This window comes from Gopherus evgoodei, unplaced genomic scaffold (genome assembly GCF_007399415.2).
Source record: "Gopherus evgoodei ecotype Sinaloan lineage unplaced genomic scaffold, rGopEvg1_v1.p scaffold_289_arrow_ctg1, whole genome shotgun sequence".
Taxonomy (NCBI): Eukaryota; Metazoa; Chordata; order Testudines; family Testudinidae; genus Gopherus; species Gopherus evgoodei.
Window position 1 is genome coordinate 12,433 of NW_022059952.1, and position 20,512 is coordinate 32,944.

Below are 20,512 nucleotides of genomic sequence, written 5' to 3' on the forward strand. Positions count from 1 at the left end.
CTTTTTCCAGTCATCCGGGACCTCCCTCGATCGCCATGAGTTTTCAAAGATAATGGCCAATGGCTCTGCAATCACATCTGTCAGCTCCTTTAGCACCCTCGGATGCAGCACATCCGGCCCCAGGGACTTGTGCTTGTCCAGCTTTTCTAAATAGTCTCGAACCACTTCTTTCTGCACAGAGGACTGGTCACCTCCTTCCCCTACCGTGCTGCCCAGTGCAGTAGTCTGGGAGCTGACCTTGTTCATGAAGATGGGCAAAAAAAGCATTAAGTACATCAGCTGCTTTTCCCCTATAACTGGAGGGGTTTTAACAAGTCACTTCACCTTCCATGGTCCCTTCCTGTCAGTGTTTAGAATATGTGCTGGCGAATCTGCTCCACCTTCTGTTTAGCTGTGATGCTCTGAGTTCCTTTCCCAGCCCTGAAGATCAGCTCTTCATGGCTCCAAAGCTTGCATCTCCAACTGGCTTTGATCCAATAAAAGATCTGGCCTCCCTTACCCTGCCTCTCTCCTCCTGGGATGGGCGCTGCTGCACCAACACTGCAAACATCTCATGAGTTGCCAGCAGTGTGGGCAGGAAGTCTCTTGCAAGTCTATATCCTGCTCCAACCCTCTGTGCCAGGCCCCTGCCTGTCAATTACAAGCTTAACTGTTGTGCAGGTATAAAACCTCTCTGGGCTGTTACTGAGGGCCTGAGCACGTACCGTACAGGGTGTTGGCAGTGCTCCCAAATTCCAAGAGAGAACCCCTTTCAACAGACCGGCTAGCACCCCGGGCATTGTGATTCCTCTGCATGCCCATGCCCCATATAACCCGGGAGGGCAGCAGGAGCAGGGCTAGCACAGTGAGCACCCATAAGAATGGCCATACTGGGTCAGACCATTGGTCCGTCTAGTCCAGTATCTGGTCTTCTGACAGTGGCCAGCACCAGCTGCTTCAGAGGGAGTGAACAGAACAGGTCAACTTCCAAGTGGTCCACTCCCAGCTTCTAGCAGTTAGAGGCTTAGGACACCCAGAGCATGGAGTTCCATCTTCCTTCTGAAACACAGCTCAGGAAAACTCTGGAACGGGATCTGTTTCAAGTAAGTGGTCTGGGGAAAGAGCAGGGCCAATGGCCTCCTGTTCATGAGATCTGAGAGTGTAGAGTCTTGGTGTGTTCATATCGGTCCAGAAGCCTTTCATTATGCACTCACACTAGGCTTTTCCTCCTGAGATGCAGATGAGCCTGCTGCCACTTCTCCTTTTGTTCTTGGCTTCAAGGCAAACTGTACCTTAAGCGCAAGTCAAAGGTAAGAGCTAACTCTCTTCTCGCGTCTTCTAGCAGCCACTCTGCACCCCTTTGGGAAAAGAGGGCCACAGATCGGGCTGGGTCCCCCACTGGTGTGAATGTCCCAGCTCTACTATCAGAGGGGTAGCCATGTTATTGTCAAGAGCTATGGCACTGGTAACTTTAGTGCAAGTCTCATGATCCTTGGTGGCGTTTTTTGTAAAGCCCGAGCAGCTGGGAAGCTAAGAATGATTTCAAACATGTGTCTAGATGTGCCCTCCCCTGGTTGAGAGGAAAGGTTGAAAACATGGACTGTGTAAGCCTATATGCTCTGTAACCATCAGGCAAAAAGGAACCAACTCGTAAGATTTCATGGGGTTTTGGGGCCTGACTTTTAGGTTGGTTTGTGTTTGACACTTGGGGCTGGCCTCACCTTCTGGCCAGCTGGGCTCTTGCCCCTCCAACAGCTCTGTGCACTCCTGCAATAGTCACTCTTGGAAGATGCTGTTCTAGTTGGGCAGCCAGAAATCTAACGGAACTTCCCTAGACACACCCCTGCAGTACCCAAAGCTGTAATGGGCCTGCTCCTGCTCATGTTACACCTGTACAGCCTGACTAAGGGCTGCAGATTGCATGGGTATAACCGAGGTCAGAACTGGGCCAGTACATGGGTCTGCAGGGCATAAATGGAGCCACCAAGAGAGCTACTTGGAGACTCCTGCCTGAGTTTGCAGAGGTAGGAAAGAACTGATGTGCCCCGGTCTCTCAGATAATGTGGACACTGTCACAGGGAAGCTGGCCCCATAGGTCTTGGTCCCATCTGTGACCTGTTTTTCCCCAAATGGGGAAAATGAAGATCACGTGACAGGGTTATGTGCCCTAGCCCCCAGTCAGGTCTCTGTGATAGGTAAGGAAAAGTCCTGGGGAAGCTGCAGAGAAGAAGGCGGCTCCAGCTGGGTAGGACTGGGAGTGGCCTGCCAAGGCAGGTAAGGCTACAGACAGGCAGGCCTCTGAGTGGAAAGAATGAAGATACAAATCTTAAAATATATACACTCTTGATTGGGACTTGGAGGACTCTGTTTTGGAGCCGTTTGTGCTAAGTCAGCCTTAGTAAGGGCATAACAGGCTGTGAGATACCTCTGTGAAACCACTGAGGAGCCCTGAGGACAGGGAAATGGAAGCTGGCCATGCCAGAAGTAGGTGCTTTGGAGGCAGCAATCCTGTTAGAAATACACTTCTCTGTTCCTGTTAACTTCTCCCCATGTGCGTGAGGGAGGAAGCCTGTCATGGTACAATCCCCACTCTGAACCTTAGCGTCCAAAAGATGGGGTACCAGCATGAATTCCTCTAAGCTCAATCCCAGCTTAGAACCTGTAGCGCTGCCACCAACCAGGAATTCCAGTGCCTGGTACACTCTGGTCCCCCCAAAACCTTGCCTGGGGACCCCCAAGACCCAGACCCTCTGGATCTCAACACAAGGAAAGTAAACCATTTCCCCCACCGTTGCCTCTCCCAGGCTTCCCCTCCCTGGGTTACCCTGGAAGATCACTGTGTGATTCAAACTCCTTGAATCACAAAACAGAGAGGACAATTCACCTTCCTCCCTCCTTCTCTTTCCCCCTCCCAGACTCTTCCTGAGAGAGAAAGTAATCCTGACACAGAGAGAAATTAGTCTCTCTCTCCCCCTTCCCTCCTTTCTCCCCACCAATTCCCTGGTGAATCCAGACCCTGTCCCCTGGGGTCTCACACCAGAATAAAAAAGCAATCAGGTTCTTAAACAAGAAACTTTTAATTAAAGAGAGAAAAACAGTAAAAATGATCTTGTAAATTTAAGATGGAATAGGTACAGGGTTTTTCAGCTATAGACATTGGGAACACCCTCCCAGCCTAAGTATACAAGTACAAATTAAAATCTTTTCAGCCAAATACACATTTGAACTCCTCCCAGCCAAATACACATTTGCAAATAAAGAAAACAAACATAAGCCTAACTTGCCTTACCTACCTAGTACTCACTATTCTGAACTTATAAGAGCCTGTATTGGAGAGAAACCTGGTTGCATGTCTGGTCACTCTCAGAACCCAGAGAGAACAACAACCAAAATCTAACAGCACAGCACAAAAACTTCCCTCCCTCAAGATTTGAAAGTATCCTGTCCCCTGATTGGTCCTATGGTCAGGTGACAGCCAGGCTCACTGATCTTGTTAACCCTTTACAGGCAAAAGAGATACAAAGTACTTCTGTTCTATTAACTCTTAACTATCTGTTTATGACAGCTTCTAACCAGAGGTGGTCATTTACCTGTAGGAATCTAGCGGTGCCAGTTATTACAACCTCACCAGAAGTTTTTACCATGCAAGGTATTTTCGTTTTCAAATCTCTTCATATAAAAGTCTGGCCTCATAGCAAAGGGCTTTGTGCACAGAATCAATACAGACTTCCCATGTAATCCAACCAAAGATGCAAGATATTTATTCTATTGTATTCAGGTTCTTATGCTGTGGCCATCACCATAGTATCTGTGTAACCTGGCTGTGAGACTGGGAGCTAGAGTAACAACTGCAGCCCACTATGCAACACCCTGGTGGGATTTGTGACCAGTGGATCTGCATACCTCAGCCACTTTCCCGGACTACTAACAAATCATTTCAATTGAAGATAGGTGCTTAAATACTTCTGTGGAGCTGAGTCATGTGACTTGCCCAAGACCATAAAAAGAGAGTCCTTTTTGAGAACTTCATCTCTCCTAAGCAGAGAACACCTCTGTAGCCAGTAGTTAGGACAAATTCTAAAAATTCCTGACCCATCCACTCGCACAGAAGGCCCTGAAGGTGATGAGGTGGAGAAGAACGTAAGAAGCCCACACAAGGAGTTTGTATTCCTTCAGTGACACACACAACAAGGATGTTGATAAACTGGAGAGGGTTCAAAGAAGATCCACAGGACTGATTAGATTAGAAAACATGCTTTATAGCGACAGGCTCAAGGACAGTAAGTAGTGAACGGCGAACTGTGGCCACTAAGAGCTGCAGGGGGCTGTGCCTGTGGACAGTCAACATCTGGAAAATGTCTCACAGCCCACAATCAGCTTATGCTGATGGGCTGGAGGTTGCCCATCACTACACAAGGAGCTCAATCTGTTTAGCGTAATAAAGGCTAAGAGGTAACTTGATCACAGTCTATAAATATCTACATGTGGAACAAATATTTGATAATGAGATCTTCAGTCCAGCAGAGAAAGATAAAACATGATCCAGTGGCTGGAAGTTGAAGCTAGACAAATTTGGACTGGAAATAAGGCATACATTTTCAACAGGGGTAATTAACCTTTGGAACAATTTACTACGGGTCAATGATACTCCATCACTAGCATTTAAATCAAGATTGGGTGTGTCGTGGAAAATGACCACCACCCAGTTGAGTTGATCAGACAGCCCGAGGCTCCTTTATTGATTAATCAAAGAATACAAGCATATATGCAGGGAGAGACGACAAAGTCCCCTAGCAAGGGGAAGTCGCTCTACCTTACAGCAGTGATACCTGGGTTTATATAGCCAAAAACCGCACATTACCATATGAACTCATACATCCGATGATACCTTATTTGGTTAATACAATAACATCTTCTAACCATTTGCTAAAAACAATTGCTATTAATATACCGGTTATGAGCTAATTTGCAAGCCTGCTCTTTGTTACTTCCCCTTTTTACGGGTTTTGTAAGTGTTAGGTCATTGACACCTGGTGTTTTTCTCCTACTTGCGGTTAAGCTATTACACGTTGTATGAGCCTTTTTGAGGAACTTGTACCCAAAAATACCTATTGGTGTACCTTTGGTCAAATGATCATGAGTTATATTTTACGCCCACACAAGCAACTTAATAAACCATAATAAACTAAAAGCTGTTATAATTTAACAGATTTTCTGGTTCCCCTTTATTCAATTCTAGTTTCTCTTTTTGGGGCCCTGACCACAACTTTTTGCCTCAGCGTGCCCTTTGTACAGAAAAACAAGTTTAGCAGGAGTTAAAACTTTTGCTTCTAGCTAACGGCCTACTTTTACTTTATTTTCAGAAAAAAAGCCTGGGGCCTTGGTAAGGTGGGGTCGGGGGGGTTTCCCTATCAGGTGTTTTGTCTAAAAATATGCTCTAGGATATTTTGGCGGGAAGTTCTATGGCCTGTGTCATACTGGAGGTCAGACCAGATGATCCCTTCTGGCCCAGGAATCTGTGACTTTATTAACAGTTTCAGGGGTCCTTCAGGGGCATTTGGAGAGTGTGGTGAGCAAATCCAATGAATATGATTATTTGGATCCATTTGATAACACATCCCAACCAACTGGGCAAGAGCTGTTAGGGGCAAAGGATTATTGCAGCCCTAAGGATATTAGATTCACAGACAGAATTGCTGTCCTCGACTTCAAGGCTGCTCATGTAGACACGTACTTCAAGACAGAATTTACCCTTTGGATTTTTCTACATTTGAAAGTTATTCCGATTAAGGCAGGATTTGAATTTAACACACAATAGCTATTCCCAAATAACAGAGTATAGATAAGCTCTGAAGCAGCAGTAGCAATAGAGGAATAGAAGTCTCCTATCCCAATTAAATATATAATCCATGATTATCTTTGCAAATCACTTGATTTACACGCATTACCTTTTATTGCAACACTGCCTTCCTATTAACTTATTTAAAACTGTCTCTTTTATGTTACAGGGGATCAGTACATCAGAGTTTTCCAGATTTTACTTTCCTGAGTGGTAAGTTTGTTGGAAAGATTTTCAAATGAGAGGGAGAAATAGACCCAAACATAGCTATAGATATTAGCAACAAAGCTTCCTTAGCCTTCTTGCGGAAACATTTAGGTAAGTAGCAGTATTAAAAAGTAGTTTTGTTTAAAAGACTCGGGTGACTATTAAGTTCTGTACGAATAAGTGTTAACTCTTTATTCCTATGCAGCTCCTCAAACTAACCCACTATTTCCTTTAAGCCAAAAAACAAAATGTGAATTATCTCAGTATTTGCTGACCTGCCTCTTGCTGAAAATGTGTGAATACTTCGATAGTTGACTTTTTTTCTCTGGGTTTGTAACATGACTGTAAAAAGTTTCTCCCAGCTGCAAGATTGGGTTAAAGTGCCTCAAGTTAGGAACACTTAATTTTTTTTCATTTTGTTCATTTCTAATTTGAGATATGTAAATCATTTAAGGTTTCCCCACTTCCTACTTTATTTTGTTCCAACATCTTCCAAACCAGTTTGATTTAAAAGATGAAATTGGAAAGGATTTAGCTCATTATCTGGTAGTTTAATTTTAATTAATCATTTTTGCATTTGTCTCCTTCCGACAGTAGTTGTTTTGGTCACATTTGTTTTGCTTCCACATTCTACAGGTCTGAAGAAAGATTTTGATCAGTGGGATGCTCTTGTAGATGGCGAAGGACATAATGTCATTCCTGGAACCAACATTGATCTACCCTCAACTCAGCCTGAATCACTAGAATGAAGAAACTGATAATACCGTGCCTTAGTAGTACTGCTGGTCATCTACTTCCCACAGCTCCAGCGTTCTTCTTTCTCTTGGCAGTCTCATTGCACATTGATAAAAGAGTTGCAGGGGTTTAAATTCATACCAGCCTATAAACTTATTCTTTAAAATACTGTAATAAACTTTTGCTTTCTACCCATTAAATATTAAATCAGCTATTGGATAGATGTCTGGCTCTAAATTAGGAAAGAAGCAGTGTTACCTAGTGTTTACATCAGGCAACTTTTGTTCTGGCAAGAGTTGGGGCAAAATGTTTAACCTCTCTGCTCTTCAGCATCTCCATCTTTAACATGGAGACAATGCCTAACCAGCATATCAAATGCTCTGAGCTCTCCAGCTGTAGAGTGCTACATAAATACTGAAAAAAAAAATTAGTAGGCCTACGTTAACTTGACTTCAAGAATACCAGACGGGAAGCCCAGATTCAGTTTCTTAAGATTCTGATCCCAAATGGAGATCTGTTGTAAAAATCCATTTCCACCAACCACCAGCACCACTGGATGCCTCCTGAGAGCAACTGTTCTTGGGAGAGTTCCTGTAAGATTTTTGGAAGATTGGCTCTTCTTGTGAAGTTTCAGTTCCATCTGAACTGCAAACTGAAGGAAGGCTCTTTCTAGTTTTGGATTTGACCCAGAACCAAAATTGCCAGGACAGATTGGGATCTAGGGACTTGAATCACAGTTCTGCCTCCCAAAATTCAAACCAGTTTGGATTGTTGGTGCCACATATGGTATGTTTAGTAATTATATACTTTAATAACTGATTCTGTTTTTGAGAAGCCACACTGCACATTCTTAAGCATTCCTGCCATGCTCTAGGAAACCAAAACTGCACACAAATTAGCTGAAATGTTTTCCCTCAATGAGGGACAATGGAAGACTAGTAGAATTTCTTGTCAAGATTACAAAGCACATGGAGCACTTGGGTTGGATTTTCCAAAGCAGCTTAGTGACACGAGCACAAGTCCTCTAAAAGTCAATGGGACTTGTGCACCTTCTCCATCCAGCTTTTGCCTCCTTTGTAAACATCATTTGGGGATGAGGATGATCCTGGAGAGAAAACTCAACTCTCGAGGCAGCATACTCTTCATTTTTAAGAGTAATTCTTTTGTGTTTATATACATTTTCCTGCTTTGTAAAAATGCCATCTCACCATACTGTGATGTGCACTATTACTATTAGGGATGCTTTTTTACATGTTATAAGAAAACTGTAGCCTAGTTCCAGGACAAGTTGCAGTTTTCTGATATTGTGCACGCCACTCCAATACAAATCTATGTTTTCAACCATAAACAAGCTCTTGAATTGGAATTTGCTGTACAAAGGAAAATAGAAAAGTTTATTTTTAAGCTACATTATCTCCAACTTAAAAGTGTGCTTCCTTCCCCTCAAGGGGTTATTCTGTGTCTGTTAGACCTAAGGAGCTCTCCTTTTTAATTCCCCCCAAATAAACATCTCCTCCCTCACAGAATCACTATTCTGGCAAAGGACAACTGAACTCCTTTCATAGAGACATTAGCAGTCAGAGGAAGAGAGCTTTAAGACCATGTCTGTCTATTGCACAGATAGAGTACTGCTCCCCCTCAGTAGAGAATCTGTGGAGTGACCTAGGGTAGGGCATTAGCCCCGCTGCTGTGATAAAATTTCATTTTTGAGATTGCCAAGCAGTCATTATTAGTGTTATGTACATGAGTTCCCCAGCTACATTACCACCTACTAGAGATGGTCTATTCCCAGTTCTGCCCATGGCATTGTCACCTTCCCCTTGCTCCCACCCTGCTATTTGGCACAAGTAATTGGCCCACATACTTCCTAGTTGATAACATTTAGAATGCTATAGCTACAATACCATCTGCATGATCAGCCACTGTCCTTTCCCTTCTATCTTCTCTAGAAGGCATCATCCGAAAGTTTTGTTTTCATAGCTGTGGCAAGGAGTAGCTATAGTATGCGTAGGCTATGTCCACACTACAGACCTTCCAGCAGCACTGCTGTACCGCTACAGCTGTGTTGCTGTAAGATCTCCCATGAAGCCGCTCTTTGCCAGCAGGAGAATGTGATGGGTTTGGTCACAGAGACCCCCTTGGAACTGTCAACTGATGTGCTGAAACTGTCTTTGAACCAGTTTTTCCTGATGGCTTAGGACTCCAGAACCCTGTCTTGTTGAGCCAGATACACTAACCTGCTGCAACACACCCCAAAGCTGCAGACTTAACTGAAAACAGCTCAGCAGATACTCTTGTCTCCAGCACGCAGACACCCAGCTCCCAATGGGATCCAAACCCCAAATAAATCTGTTTTTCTCTGTCTAAAGCTTATACAGGGTAAACACATAAATTGTGCACTCTCTGTACCGCTGATAGATATGCATAGCTGTTTGCTCCCTGCAAAGTATTAATCACTTATTCTGGGTTTATTAATAAACAAAAGTGATTTTATTAAGTATAAAAATAGGATTTAAGTGGTTTCAAGTAATAATAGAACAAAGTAAGTTACCAAGAAATATAAAACAAAAACACACAAATCAAAGCCTATTACATTTGGAACCTGAATACAGGCAAATCTCACCCTTAGAGAGGTTCCAATAAGATTCTCTAATAGACTAGACTCCTTCCTAGTCTGGGCACAATCCTTTACCCAAGCACAGTTCTTGTTAGTTTCAGCTCAGGTGGTAACTAGGGGATTTCTCATGACTGGCAGCCTTCCTTGTTCTGCTCCAAACTCTTTTATAGCATTGGCCCAAGGCGGGAATCCTTTGTCTTTCTGGGTTCCCACCCCTCCTCCTAAATGGAAAAGCACTAGGTTTAAAATGGATTCCAGTATCATGTGACTGTCAATGGGATTTGAGTTCCTAAATCACAATTCCACGGAAAAATCCAACAGCTTTGTGGAGAATCTACCTTACCTGATTATGGCACAAAACATGTTTTCATCTTAATCTTACCAAACTTGTGAGAATTCTGACAGATTACTCATAGCATGGCAGCATGCCTTTGCCTTTAGGAGAAAATGGTAATATCTAATGAAACTTGCTCTGTTCCATAGCAATTATCACACATGCAACAGAAAAAGTGTATCTCACTCACTGTGCTTACAATTCTATTTGAAGGTTTTGTTCCTACTTGTAAAGTGAGAACAAGCAAGTCGGTACTTTTGCATACACATTTGCAGTGTTTGGAAACATTTAGAAGAGTGCCAGATGTTGGAACTGGATAATGGGGGATGGATCACCCAAATTGTCCTGTTCTGTTCACTCCCTCTGCAGCATCTGGCACCGGCCACTGTTGGAAGAGGATACTGAGCTAGATATACTGAAGGAATTCTGCGCCAAAAAGTTAAAAATTCTGTGCACAATATTTTAAAATTCTGCGTATTTTATTTGTGAACAAACATACATGGAGGCTCCAGCATGGCAGTGCAGAGCACAGTCCACTGGCTGCACTGAGGTAGAAGATCAACCTGCAGTGCTGCCTCCACCCCACCCCCAACACAGATTTGGCCATGAGGTTGACCCAACTCTGACAGTGCAGGGGCCAGGCCTGCCCCACAAATACCCTAGGGCCCCGTCCCTCTGAGCCAGGTGCACCAAAATAGTAAGCAAGAGAGAGAGTCTCTCACACATGCCCAGCCCTGGTCCCCGATCCGGGTGTGGGGCAAGCAGGCTCAGTCCGGCAGGATCCAAATGTGCAGGGGTTTAGTGTGAGAGGATGCAGGTGCGGGGTAATCTGAGTGTGGGTGGCTTGGTGGGGGATCTGGATACACAGGGGCTTGTTGAGGGGTTCTGAGTGCAAGGGGAATGGGACTCGGCAAGTGATGCTGGAGGAGTGGGGTTTAGTGTGGTGGAGGTCCAGGTGCAGCTGGTTGGACTCAATGGGGTGGGCACCTGGATGCAGGGGGAAAATGGAGATAGTCTGGGTGCAGAGGGTGAAGGTCTGGATGCAGGGGGGAGGGACCTTGATGGCAGGGTCCAAGTGTGGGGAGTGAGGCTCAGCAGAGGCGAAAGAGGGTTCAGGTGCAGGAGGGCTCTGGATGCAGGGGATGAGGCTCAGCAGGGTGGGGGGTTGAGTGCAGGGGATTCTGGGAGGGGGAGTTCTAGGTAGGGATGGGTCTGGATGCATGTGGGATGAGCAATAGGGGCAAGCAGTAAGAGGGGGTGCAGAACTTCCTGCAGTCAGTAAGGGGAAGTTTCTGGGGGTGAGTCTGACCTGGCCCCAGCGGCACCTTGTAAGGGAAGAGGAAGTTCTGGCCTCCCCTCCTCAGCCCAGCCAGGACTAGCAGCTGAGCCCTGCACAAGGTAGGAGCCAGCGGCTGGGGTGTGCCCAGCCCTTTCCCAAGGTGATTTACCTCTCCGCTAATTGCTCCAGGTGCCCAAAACAACATGCCTGCACTGCTGGGGAGGGTTGCATGACCACTCTTTTGGCTTCCCTGTCATTTTCTGTGGGGAAGCAAAGAAATCTGCAGAGGACATGAATTCTGTATTCGCGCAGTGGTGCAGCATTGCCGCAGGAGTATAGATGGACCCATTCATTTGACCCAGTATATGGCCATTCTTATGCTCTTATGTTTAATATTCCCGGGGTGCTCTGTACTTATTGGCCCTGTTTTTAAAAAGGGTGTTCCTCCAACAGATTGTAGTCAATTAATTATAGATGAAGGAAGTGTCCCTTATACACTAGAGTAATATAGTGGAAAAATCTAAAAGATCAAAACAAGATAACAATGCACCAGCATCAGCTTTATTCCAGCTTGTTCCATAGTTAGCATAGTAGTATAAATGCAGAGTTCAAACTGAAGTAAATATTATTTACCATAAAGGAGGACAAAACATTCAAAGCAACTGGTGCAAAATATCTTCTAATTTTTTTTTTAGGAGAGCTTTTCTAACAAAGAAATCTCAGTGTTCATCAGAAAGCAGGGCTGCACAATGTACAGCCATTTGTATACATCTGAATAAGCTTCATTTAAGCAAACCCAAAAATTTAAATCAAGTATAGTTCCAATAGAAATAAAGAGCATAAGCAATCTACATATGCAAAAAGTTTAACAATCTAGTTATTACAACTCTTGGTGCAACAGACTAAAACATTCAATACCAGAAACTCCACTGGTCAAGGGCTGCCCAAATACTCACTTAAATGAAGGTATCACAATTTTAAGAAGCTAGATGCCAGCACTATGAAAACATCTACAGATTCCATGTAGGTATTTTGTTGTCTTACACAAGTGTGAGGTGCTATTATAGAAATATGGCATACAAGTTAGACATTATTTGCTCAGCTGCTTGAAAACCATGCTCAAAATACTTCTACAATGTACAACTCCGTAATCTCGGGAAAGTCATGTTCAAAAGACTTTGCTTCTCCAACACGTGATGCTAGTGAACTAGAAGCCTTACTCAGTGGCATTTTCAGGACTGCTGGACAACATATATGGATCAACCATTACATCAGAGCCACAACTAGCCCTTTTTTCTAGGAAAAGAGGAAAAAGAAAGACAGAGGTAAGAATAGCACCATGAAGATCCAAAAATATACTTTCGCAGTAACAGTCACTAAAGAGTGTGATCTGTATGTTTTTTGGTAGTCTGAAAGACTGTAGTACAATTTCAGACCAACGTTGTCTACTTCATGGTCCTGTACTAAGTTTACCCCAATGATTACACATTGAAAGACTATTGTGTACAATGAATAACTATTAACTAAGGCAGCTGGAACTTTAGTCAAAGGTGAAGTGATTCAGCTGGACGCAAGTGTGCAATGCTTACAAGACAGTCTCCACTTTTGTGTTGTATTGTTCAGTTTAAGAGCTAATCCATTCCACCTGCAGGTGGAACATGATAGTCATAGTGGATCTTTTAAAATGTAGTTTAAGATAGTGTTTTATCGATAAAATGTTGATTCTGGTAACATGTACAGTTTGTAGCGGACATGCAGACACTGTGACACTCTGTGGATTGATCAGTTTGTATGTGAAGGTTTTTTGAAGTTAAAACAGTCATTAACAGGACTGAGTGAAAGGGAATTGGCCACCATTTGCAGACTTATACACATCTGACTCTAAGATATCCTGATGAGAGCTTGCTTGCTCTCTCATATGCACACACACAATTTTTTTGTAAACACAGAAAAATGATTAATAGAATATTACAGTTACAAAGCCAAGCACTCGAGAGTCAGGAAATGCCAGCATGATGGTTACCTGTGCACGCCTTGTGCATACGCATTCCGACCATCTAATTACATGATAACAGGACCTTTGCTTCTTTCTATGCACAGGATGGATGGTGCTCAAAGATCGGATATTCAATATTTTATTTTATCCTTATATAATGCACACTATTCATACCCTGCTCCGAAGACAGGATTATTAATTCCTCTATGGCACTCTCGGGGAGGTGGTAATATCCCCATTTTACACATGGGGAGTTGAGACAGAGAATAAGGTCAAAGGTATTAGCTAGCTTTGGGTGCCCTCAGCCACCTAGGTTCTGATATTTCAGAATACTTAGCATTATATAGCACTCTACAAGTTGAAAGCACAGCTCCTATTGAGCATTCACATCTCCTACTGAAATCAACACATGAGAAACCAGGGCCTCAGTTTGGGCACCCAGAAAATGAGGACCACAATTAGTGACTGCCTGCAGAAAGTTTGGTTTAAGAGCATCCCAGTGTAATCCCAGCATCACATAGGAAATCTATGGTACGGGCAAAGATAGAATCCGGTTCTTTAGGGTAGCATTCACTTCCCTCGATCACCAGACCCACTTTCTCTTCCTGCAATGCACTGCTTCTCACTACACACCTTTCAACTTCTGCAACAAATAATGCAGGACGTTACAGACAACAGTCTCCTTTACTACACAATCCTAATTCATCCCCAGAGCAACACCATCCTGTACACTGAATGAGGCAAAGGACCTGTGGAAAAAATAATTTGTGATCATGTAATTAAAGACTGTCAGAATGCATATGCACAAGGGGGCCAAATTAAGGTTGCACCTTAATCGTGGCATTTCCTCACTTTTGGGGGCTTGACACTGCAGCCTCAATAATTTTTTCAATGTAGTTGTATGTGTAATTTCTTGGGTTTTCAGAAAACAAACAAACAAAAAAAAAAGCAGGAATGCCTTCACATGGCATGTGATCCATTTAGGTGTCAATAAGCAGTATTGGAACCTTTCAATCCACCACAGATCTCTGTCACTTGAACTAATGGAGTGCCTGATAGCAGTAGTAGGTTGCCATCCTCTATGTGTACATTACAGTACTGAAAAAAAGAATCCTGGAAATAAACCAGACAAACTTAAGTAAACCAGTGCTTGTTGTAGGAAGGTCTATTACATTTGACTCAAATGCAAAAAGCAGATTAGCTAATAGCTTTTTCAGGAACTGTAAAAAGGCAGGAAGAAAGTATCACCAGCTAAGCTTTTAATTTCTAGTATCAGTCTACAGGTTGGCAAGTTAAACGCCATCATCTCAGAGAAAAAACAGAACGTAAGTTTTATTGTACTTCTTTTTGTAAGAACGAACAAAAATAAGAGAAGATCTACAAAGAGACCACATGCCTCAGGTGATCAGTAATGGATACAAAGACTTTCATGTGACAGTCACTACCACCTTACAAAGATATGGGGGCCTACAAGACCTGACTTGGTGATCACAGTTCAACTCTCCAAGTGGAAAAGTACTGAAGAGATAAGTCACAACTGGTACAACTCAGCAAAAAGGCCAAGGATTTGACCAGGCATGAAAACAGAACTATTATTTCCCCTTAGGGATAGTCCTTCCAGATAAGGCAATATGGGGAGTCTTGCACTGTTACTGCCTGTGCTGTACCTGCTAGTGAAGAACCCAAAAAATTATTCTATTGCTACCGGTTAGTCCAATTGCACTTCACAGCTGGAAATTATTATGTTTATAATATACTAGAATATCATGCTTTTAGCCTTTTGAATCAAAAGACAGGTACTTAACATCCAACTAACAATGAACTCTTCATATGGCAGGAGTTTAGAAAGTAAAATTGAAGTTCTACCTTTCAACTCTGAGCCCTCCGCTGATACGGAGTGCAAGCTATCTGCCTAAAACAAAAAACACAGGTTCTGTTGAAAGGGACAAAAGCACAACTGCTGAAAGACTTCTTGTATCTGCATCTGATTTAAAAGTAGACTCATTTTTACATTAACATTCAGGTATTCACTCATGCTGAGGTATGAAAATTATTTTCCTATCTCAACCCACTAGAATTGGCTTTGTGTCCATCTTATTTCTTCAAGCCAGGCTTCTATTGCAGGAATGAAGAAGAAGAAAATTGATTCCACCACTGTCTTCATAATAATCAGCATCTGTGACAAATGACTCTGGCATAATTCAAGATTAGGTTCCTGGACGTAATGCCATAACAGCACTGTCCTCAAAGCAAAATACAAATGCAAGACCTCTTTAAGATCATTTCTATTACTAAATAGTTATGAAATATTTCACATTGTTCCTTGTGCAATGTTTCTTTAAGTTCTTTCTTAGCACTATATTGTCAGAACTGATGCACCAATAGCATTACTCAAAATTGCCAAGTCTGACAGCAATAAGCAGCTTCTGCACTTGCTGATATTTCTTCTGCCTAAGACTGTGTTTATTCACTTTCAATATTACCTGTTTTCTGGAACTGGATTTCACACAACCCAATACAATATTCCTAATCAAAATAACTAGCTGAGGGCTAGCCAGTTATACTCCACTCTTCAGGTTTTCAAAAAGGAGGGCCACAGAGGTCACGTAGACGCTACAGTGTATCAGGCTGTTTGATGAACTTTAACATTCAGATTTTCCAGATAAAGGTTGGATGGGTGTGGGTGTCATCCCTCATGGTCACATAAAGATTACAACTCATAATTCCAGACACTCGATATTTTATCTCCACTAGGTTTCCCCAAATATTTACCAAGAGCTATAACACCGTACCTCATATGGACTCTTAGTCACTTCAGGAATGCCATTCCAAACATTCTCAGGATTCACTATCTCCTCATGGCCAGCAGAGAGATTCAAATCCTGCACAGATAAGACATTAACCTTAGTCTAGTAGGCATTACCCGTTATACAGAATACATAGAACACAACAGAACACATTAATGGAAAAAAGTCCACAACTGGCATATCATATCATGTAAAACACTAAGTAGACAATCCCTGTAAAATGAAAGGGAGAAAAGAGTATATAGTGTTCAGTTTCTGGTTTAGACATTTATTTATCTAAAGTGTATAATCAGATATCTGCAGCTACTTTTCAAAACCATTCAAAAATCAAACTAGGAAACAAAGATTTAATAGAAAGTTCTTGAAAACCTTTACACTGGCACCTCCTGGCATCCACTTACCAAGTGAATTTCCATTAAATCAATCTCCCAATACAAGAGACAACTGCAACTATGTATTCTAGAAATCCAGAAGCAGCAAGCAATGCTAACTACAGTAAAACCTCAGTTACGCTGAGAATGGAGGTCGTTTGTGTTTGTAACTCTGAAAAAAACGTTATGGTTCTTTCAAACATTTACAACTGAACATTGACTTAATACAGTTTTGAAGCTTTTCTATGCAGAGGAAAAATGTTGCTTTCCCTTTATTTTTTAGTAGTTTGCGTTTAACCCGGTACTGCTCTGTATTTGCTATGGTTTTTTCGTTTTGGTCTCTGCTGCAGCCTGATTGTGTATTTCCAGTGCCAAAAGAGGTGTGTGGCTGACTGATCAGTTCCTAACATTGGTGTTCGTAACTCTGAAGTTCTACTGTAGCTGTTTTAATCTCTGTAACTGGAACCCCTCTAGTAATCTGAGTCTGGAGAATATGGGATGTACATGGAGCAACCAAAGCAATTCTAATATACATGGAATCTTTTCTACACATGGAGGGAGCTTTGAAGTCCTACTTACCTTGGTGCCTTCATCAGATATCTCCAAAATATGAGTCTTATACCACTTCTGACATGACCACACCACACAATTGGAGCCAACAGCAAATCCCTCTAGATTACAGGCATGCTCACTTTGCTCTACAAGATTTGAAATGTCACCAAAATTTGCTGTAATAGTTTTAGACTTGATTAAAAACTGTCAATGTATTTAGCTGCCTGTCTGCCTGCTGCCTTTTCTGTCTCTGTTTGCAGGTAAGAAACTACTCCTATTTGTCAGAGTTAGTAATGGACGAATTTTACAGGAGACATTTGCAGTGCTAACTCATTACTAAAACCCAGGAATTTAAGAGATTTTAAGGGTGGAACAAATCTAAATCAAGAGTGTCTCATGGACCACAACACTCTGTTCATAGTCCTCATTTCCCAATCCCCTCCCCCCACCTAATCTTAAAATATAGACTTAACATTACAATTAATTTCTTTTCCAAAACACACCCCAAGTCAAATAATTATATAGAAAATTAAGCTAAATTTTGCATGTGCAACTGATTTTTTTAAACAAACTGTTACTGTGCTGTACAGTTTGAGTCTATGGCTCTTTAAAATAATTAAAGGTACATACCTGCACCATGACCAGCTAAAGTTGCATCCTGCTTTTCTCTTATTTCAATTTCTTCTTCATCTGATGGTTTATGCCTCAAGGACTCCCCAATGACAAGAGTAGTTTTATACTCTCCGAATAATTCATGCAAGTCTGGTTTCATCTGTTCCGCACAACTCTTCTCTTGCAAAGTAAGCCATTTCTTACATTTTTCACCTCTGCTATCAGCTTCTCCTACACCACACAGCTCTACAGGGCAAGTAGACACCTGCTTTTTTAAGTCGGTTTTGGCGAATGAAAGCTGATCTGCACTATCTACAGAAAGCTCTAAATTAGATGGTTCCAATTCTAACGGGTCCTTCCTTGTTTCATCATCAAGAGAAGCCTGCACTTCCGATGGCACCAGTTCCAATACCTCTTTTCTTTCCGAACCAAGCAAAGACTGGACTTTGTGCATCTCTGGTTTGTGCATCTCTGGTTCCAGCTCCTTCCTGGCTCCATTACTAAGTAAAGTTTTTACTAGGGAAGACTCCACTTCCAACTCAGTTGGTGCAGCTTTCACTTGATGAACTTCAAGCAAGTCCAAGTCCCAATCCACTCTCTCCTTTGTTTCTTCTCCCAAGGAAATCTGTACCTCACATGGTATCAGTTCAAACAGTTCCCCTCTTTCATCACCGCATACAGGCTGTATTTCAAGTGATGACTCCATTTCCAACCACTTCTCTCTATTACTAAATGAAGGTGACACTTCAAGTGATTTCAGGTTCATTAGCTCCCTCGTTTCATCATCCAAAAGCTGTACTTGGAGTGATTCCAGTTCTGACATTTTTTCCTTTGTTTCATCAGTCAAGGAAGTCTGCATTTCTAGTGACTCCAGTTCCAGTACCTCTTCTTTTGTTTTGTCACCCAAGGAAGGGTGCCCTTCGAGTGACTCTAGTTCCAGTAAGAGCTTTTTTAGTTCATCAAGTACAGAGTGCATTTGTAACTGCTTCATTTCCAACAGCTTCACATTCTCATCCAGGGAAGGCTGCACCTCAGCTGATGGAAGTTCCAACAGCTCTTTTCTTTCTTCACCCAGGAAAGACTGTACTTCAAGTGATAATTCTAACATCTCTGCTTTGAGTTCAAGATCTAAGTCCTTTGTTTCACTACTGGCAAGAAGCTGTGGTTCAGATGTTTTTGGTTCTACATATATCTTTATTGAAAAAAGAGAGTGATAGCAAAACAAAGGAGTCTCTGCTTTATGAAGTATTTCAAAATTGGTCTGATGCTCATTAGCAGTTTTGAGAATCACTTTTTCTTCAATTTCTGCAGTATTTTGACATCCCTTGTCTGTCAGGTGGAATGGTTCTGCACAAAGTAAAGCATCCTGCAGAGCACTATTTTCCTGCTTGGCATCTCCAGTAGAAGCCACAGCTTTTTCAAGGCAAACAGCATCTGTATTATCTGTCCCTGGACCCTCATTCCTTTCACTGAAATCGTTCTGATTGTTTGCCAAAGTCATGTCAGTGCAGGGCCGCCCAGAAGGGAGGCAAGAGGGGCAATTTGCCCCAGGCCCCGGGCTCTGCAGGGGTGCCCATGAGAGTTTTTTGGGGCCCCTGGAAAGGGGTCCCTCACTTGCTCCAGGGGGCCCGGAAAACTCTTGCGGGGCCGCTCCCTGTCTTTGCCGGCGGGGGGTCCTTCTGCTCCGGGGGAAGGACCCCCCACCAGCGAATTACCACCGAAGCGGGACCTGCCGCTGAAGTGCAACCCGGTCTTTGGCGGTAATTCAGCAGTGGGGCGCCCTTCCATTCCGGGACCCGCCGCCAAAGTGCCCCAAAGACCCGTGGCAGGGGTCCCCCGCCACCGAATTACCACTGAAGAGCGCGTTGCACTTTGGTGGCGGGTTCCGCTTCGGTGGTAATTCGCCGGCGGCGGGCCCCCGCCACGGGTCTTCTGGGCACTTCGGCGGTGGGTCCCGGAATGGAAGGGCCCCCTGCCGCCAAACAGGGCCGGCTCTAGAATTTCGCCACACGGGGGGTGCCCTGCCACTTGCCGGTCCTGCGGCTCTGGTGGACCTCCTGCAGGCATGCTCTGGGTGTCCCTGTGTCAGTGTTATATTTCCAAAAACATTTCATCTCCTCATTGATGTTTTTTTCATTACATTCCACTTTAACAGCAGATAAGGGAATTTCAGAAGAGTTATCCTTTTGTATTTCCAATACTGTGACCGCTAGTACATAGTCTGCAGTCATGTCATAGAACTTGTCTTCTGCTTCATTACTCCATGAACCCTCTGGGGAATTAAATCCAGATAGACAGCATGGAAAAGCTTGCATAGGTATTGTAAGCAACTGATCAGGAATTTGTCTAATCATCTCTCTGCCAACAAGTTCCTCAGATCCATAATCTACATGTCTGACAGTTAGGTTGTTATCTTTTATGCTGCTAACTTTTGCTCTGTAAAATTTTCCATCTTCACTATACTTTGCTATGCAAATATCACCACTTCTAATACTAGATCTGAACTCATCCACACTGCTTATTTCAAGTTCTCCAGTTTCCTGGAGTTTTTTTTCTAAGTAGTTGATAATTTCTGGGTCAGCCATCTGACACCAAAAGTATTCTGGGCCCTTTACAACAGTAACGTAGGTTTCTACAGTCTGAGCTATCTCTGGAGTCTTCCAGAAGAGTGATTTAGTGTCAGTTATACTAGAAGCTTTATTGTTCTCATCAAAAGGCAGAGGTTCACACTGATTTGACACATCAGCACCACACTCTTTCTTCTGTCCAGTGCATCTGTTGACTGAGATTCTTCTCTCATTCCAAAGGTTTCATCAATCAAATCCACTGCTATCATACCTTTCTCGTCATAGAGAACAATTTCCCATCTGTCTTTGAGTTTCTCTACAAATTCACAGTTTAGTTGAACTTCACTTGTTCTTTCTGAAAAAGAACTCACTGCTTCCTGTGTCCAATTTGTAAACTGTTTACACTGAACTCCAGCCAATGAGGAATGAATACTCATCATTGGAACTGATGAATATTTTTCAAGCAGTCTACTTGTTTCACAAATATTAACTACGAAAGTGTTGCCATAATCTATATATTGTACACTTATCTGTTCATCAGATAGTTTCTCTTTTATCACAGCTCGATACCACAAGCCGTCTTCTGAAAAAACGGCACAAATTAAGTCTCCTACTTG

The 20,512-nt window shown here is 42.8% G+C and overlaps 2 protein-coding genes and 1 long non-coding RNA gene across 3 annotated transcripts; 1 reads left to right on the plus strand and 2 right to left on the minus strand.

The window, feature by feature from the left end:
• The first annotated feature begins 958 nt into the window (after positions 1 to 958).
• Positions 959 to 8,800, plus strand: LOC115640320. The gene is made up of 4 exons (XR_003997859.1): positions 959 to 1,289; positions 3,545 to 3,628; positions 5,988 to 6,031; positions 6,662 to 8,800. It is a non-coding gene; the product is annotated as an uncharacterized LOC115640320 (long non-coding RNA).
• Positions 8,801 to 10,110: 1,310 nt separating this feature from the next.
• On the minus strand, positions 10,111 to 18,908 carry LOC115640318 (tudor domain-containing protein 6-like). The gene is made up of 5 exons (XM_030543074.1): positions 17,347 to 18,908; positions 16,744 to 16,862; positions 15,779 to 15,868; positions 14,853 to 14,898; positions 10,111 to 12,286 (listed from the first exon to the last, which is right to left on the minus strand). The coding sequence occupies exons 1-5, from the start codon at positions 18,827 to 18,829 to the stop codon at positions 12,207 to 12,209; spliced, it is 1,818 nt and encodes a 605-aa protein (XP_030398934.1). The 5' UTR covers positions 18,830 to 18,908; the 3' UTR covers positions 10,111 to 12,206.
• A 350-nt stretch (positions 18,909 to 19,258) lies between these two features.
• Positions 19,259 to 20,090, minus strand: LOC115640319 (tudor domain-containing protein 6-like; the record flags this gene model as incomplete). Its single annotated transcript, XM_030543075.1, has 1 exon — positions 19,259 to 20,090. A coding segment is annotated over one exon (768 nt), but the record flags the coding sequence as incomplete, so codon positions are not given.
• Between the last annotated feature and the right edge of the window lie 422 nt (positions 20,091 to 20,512).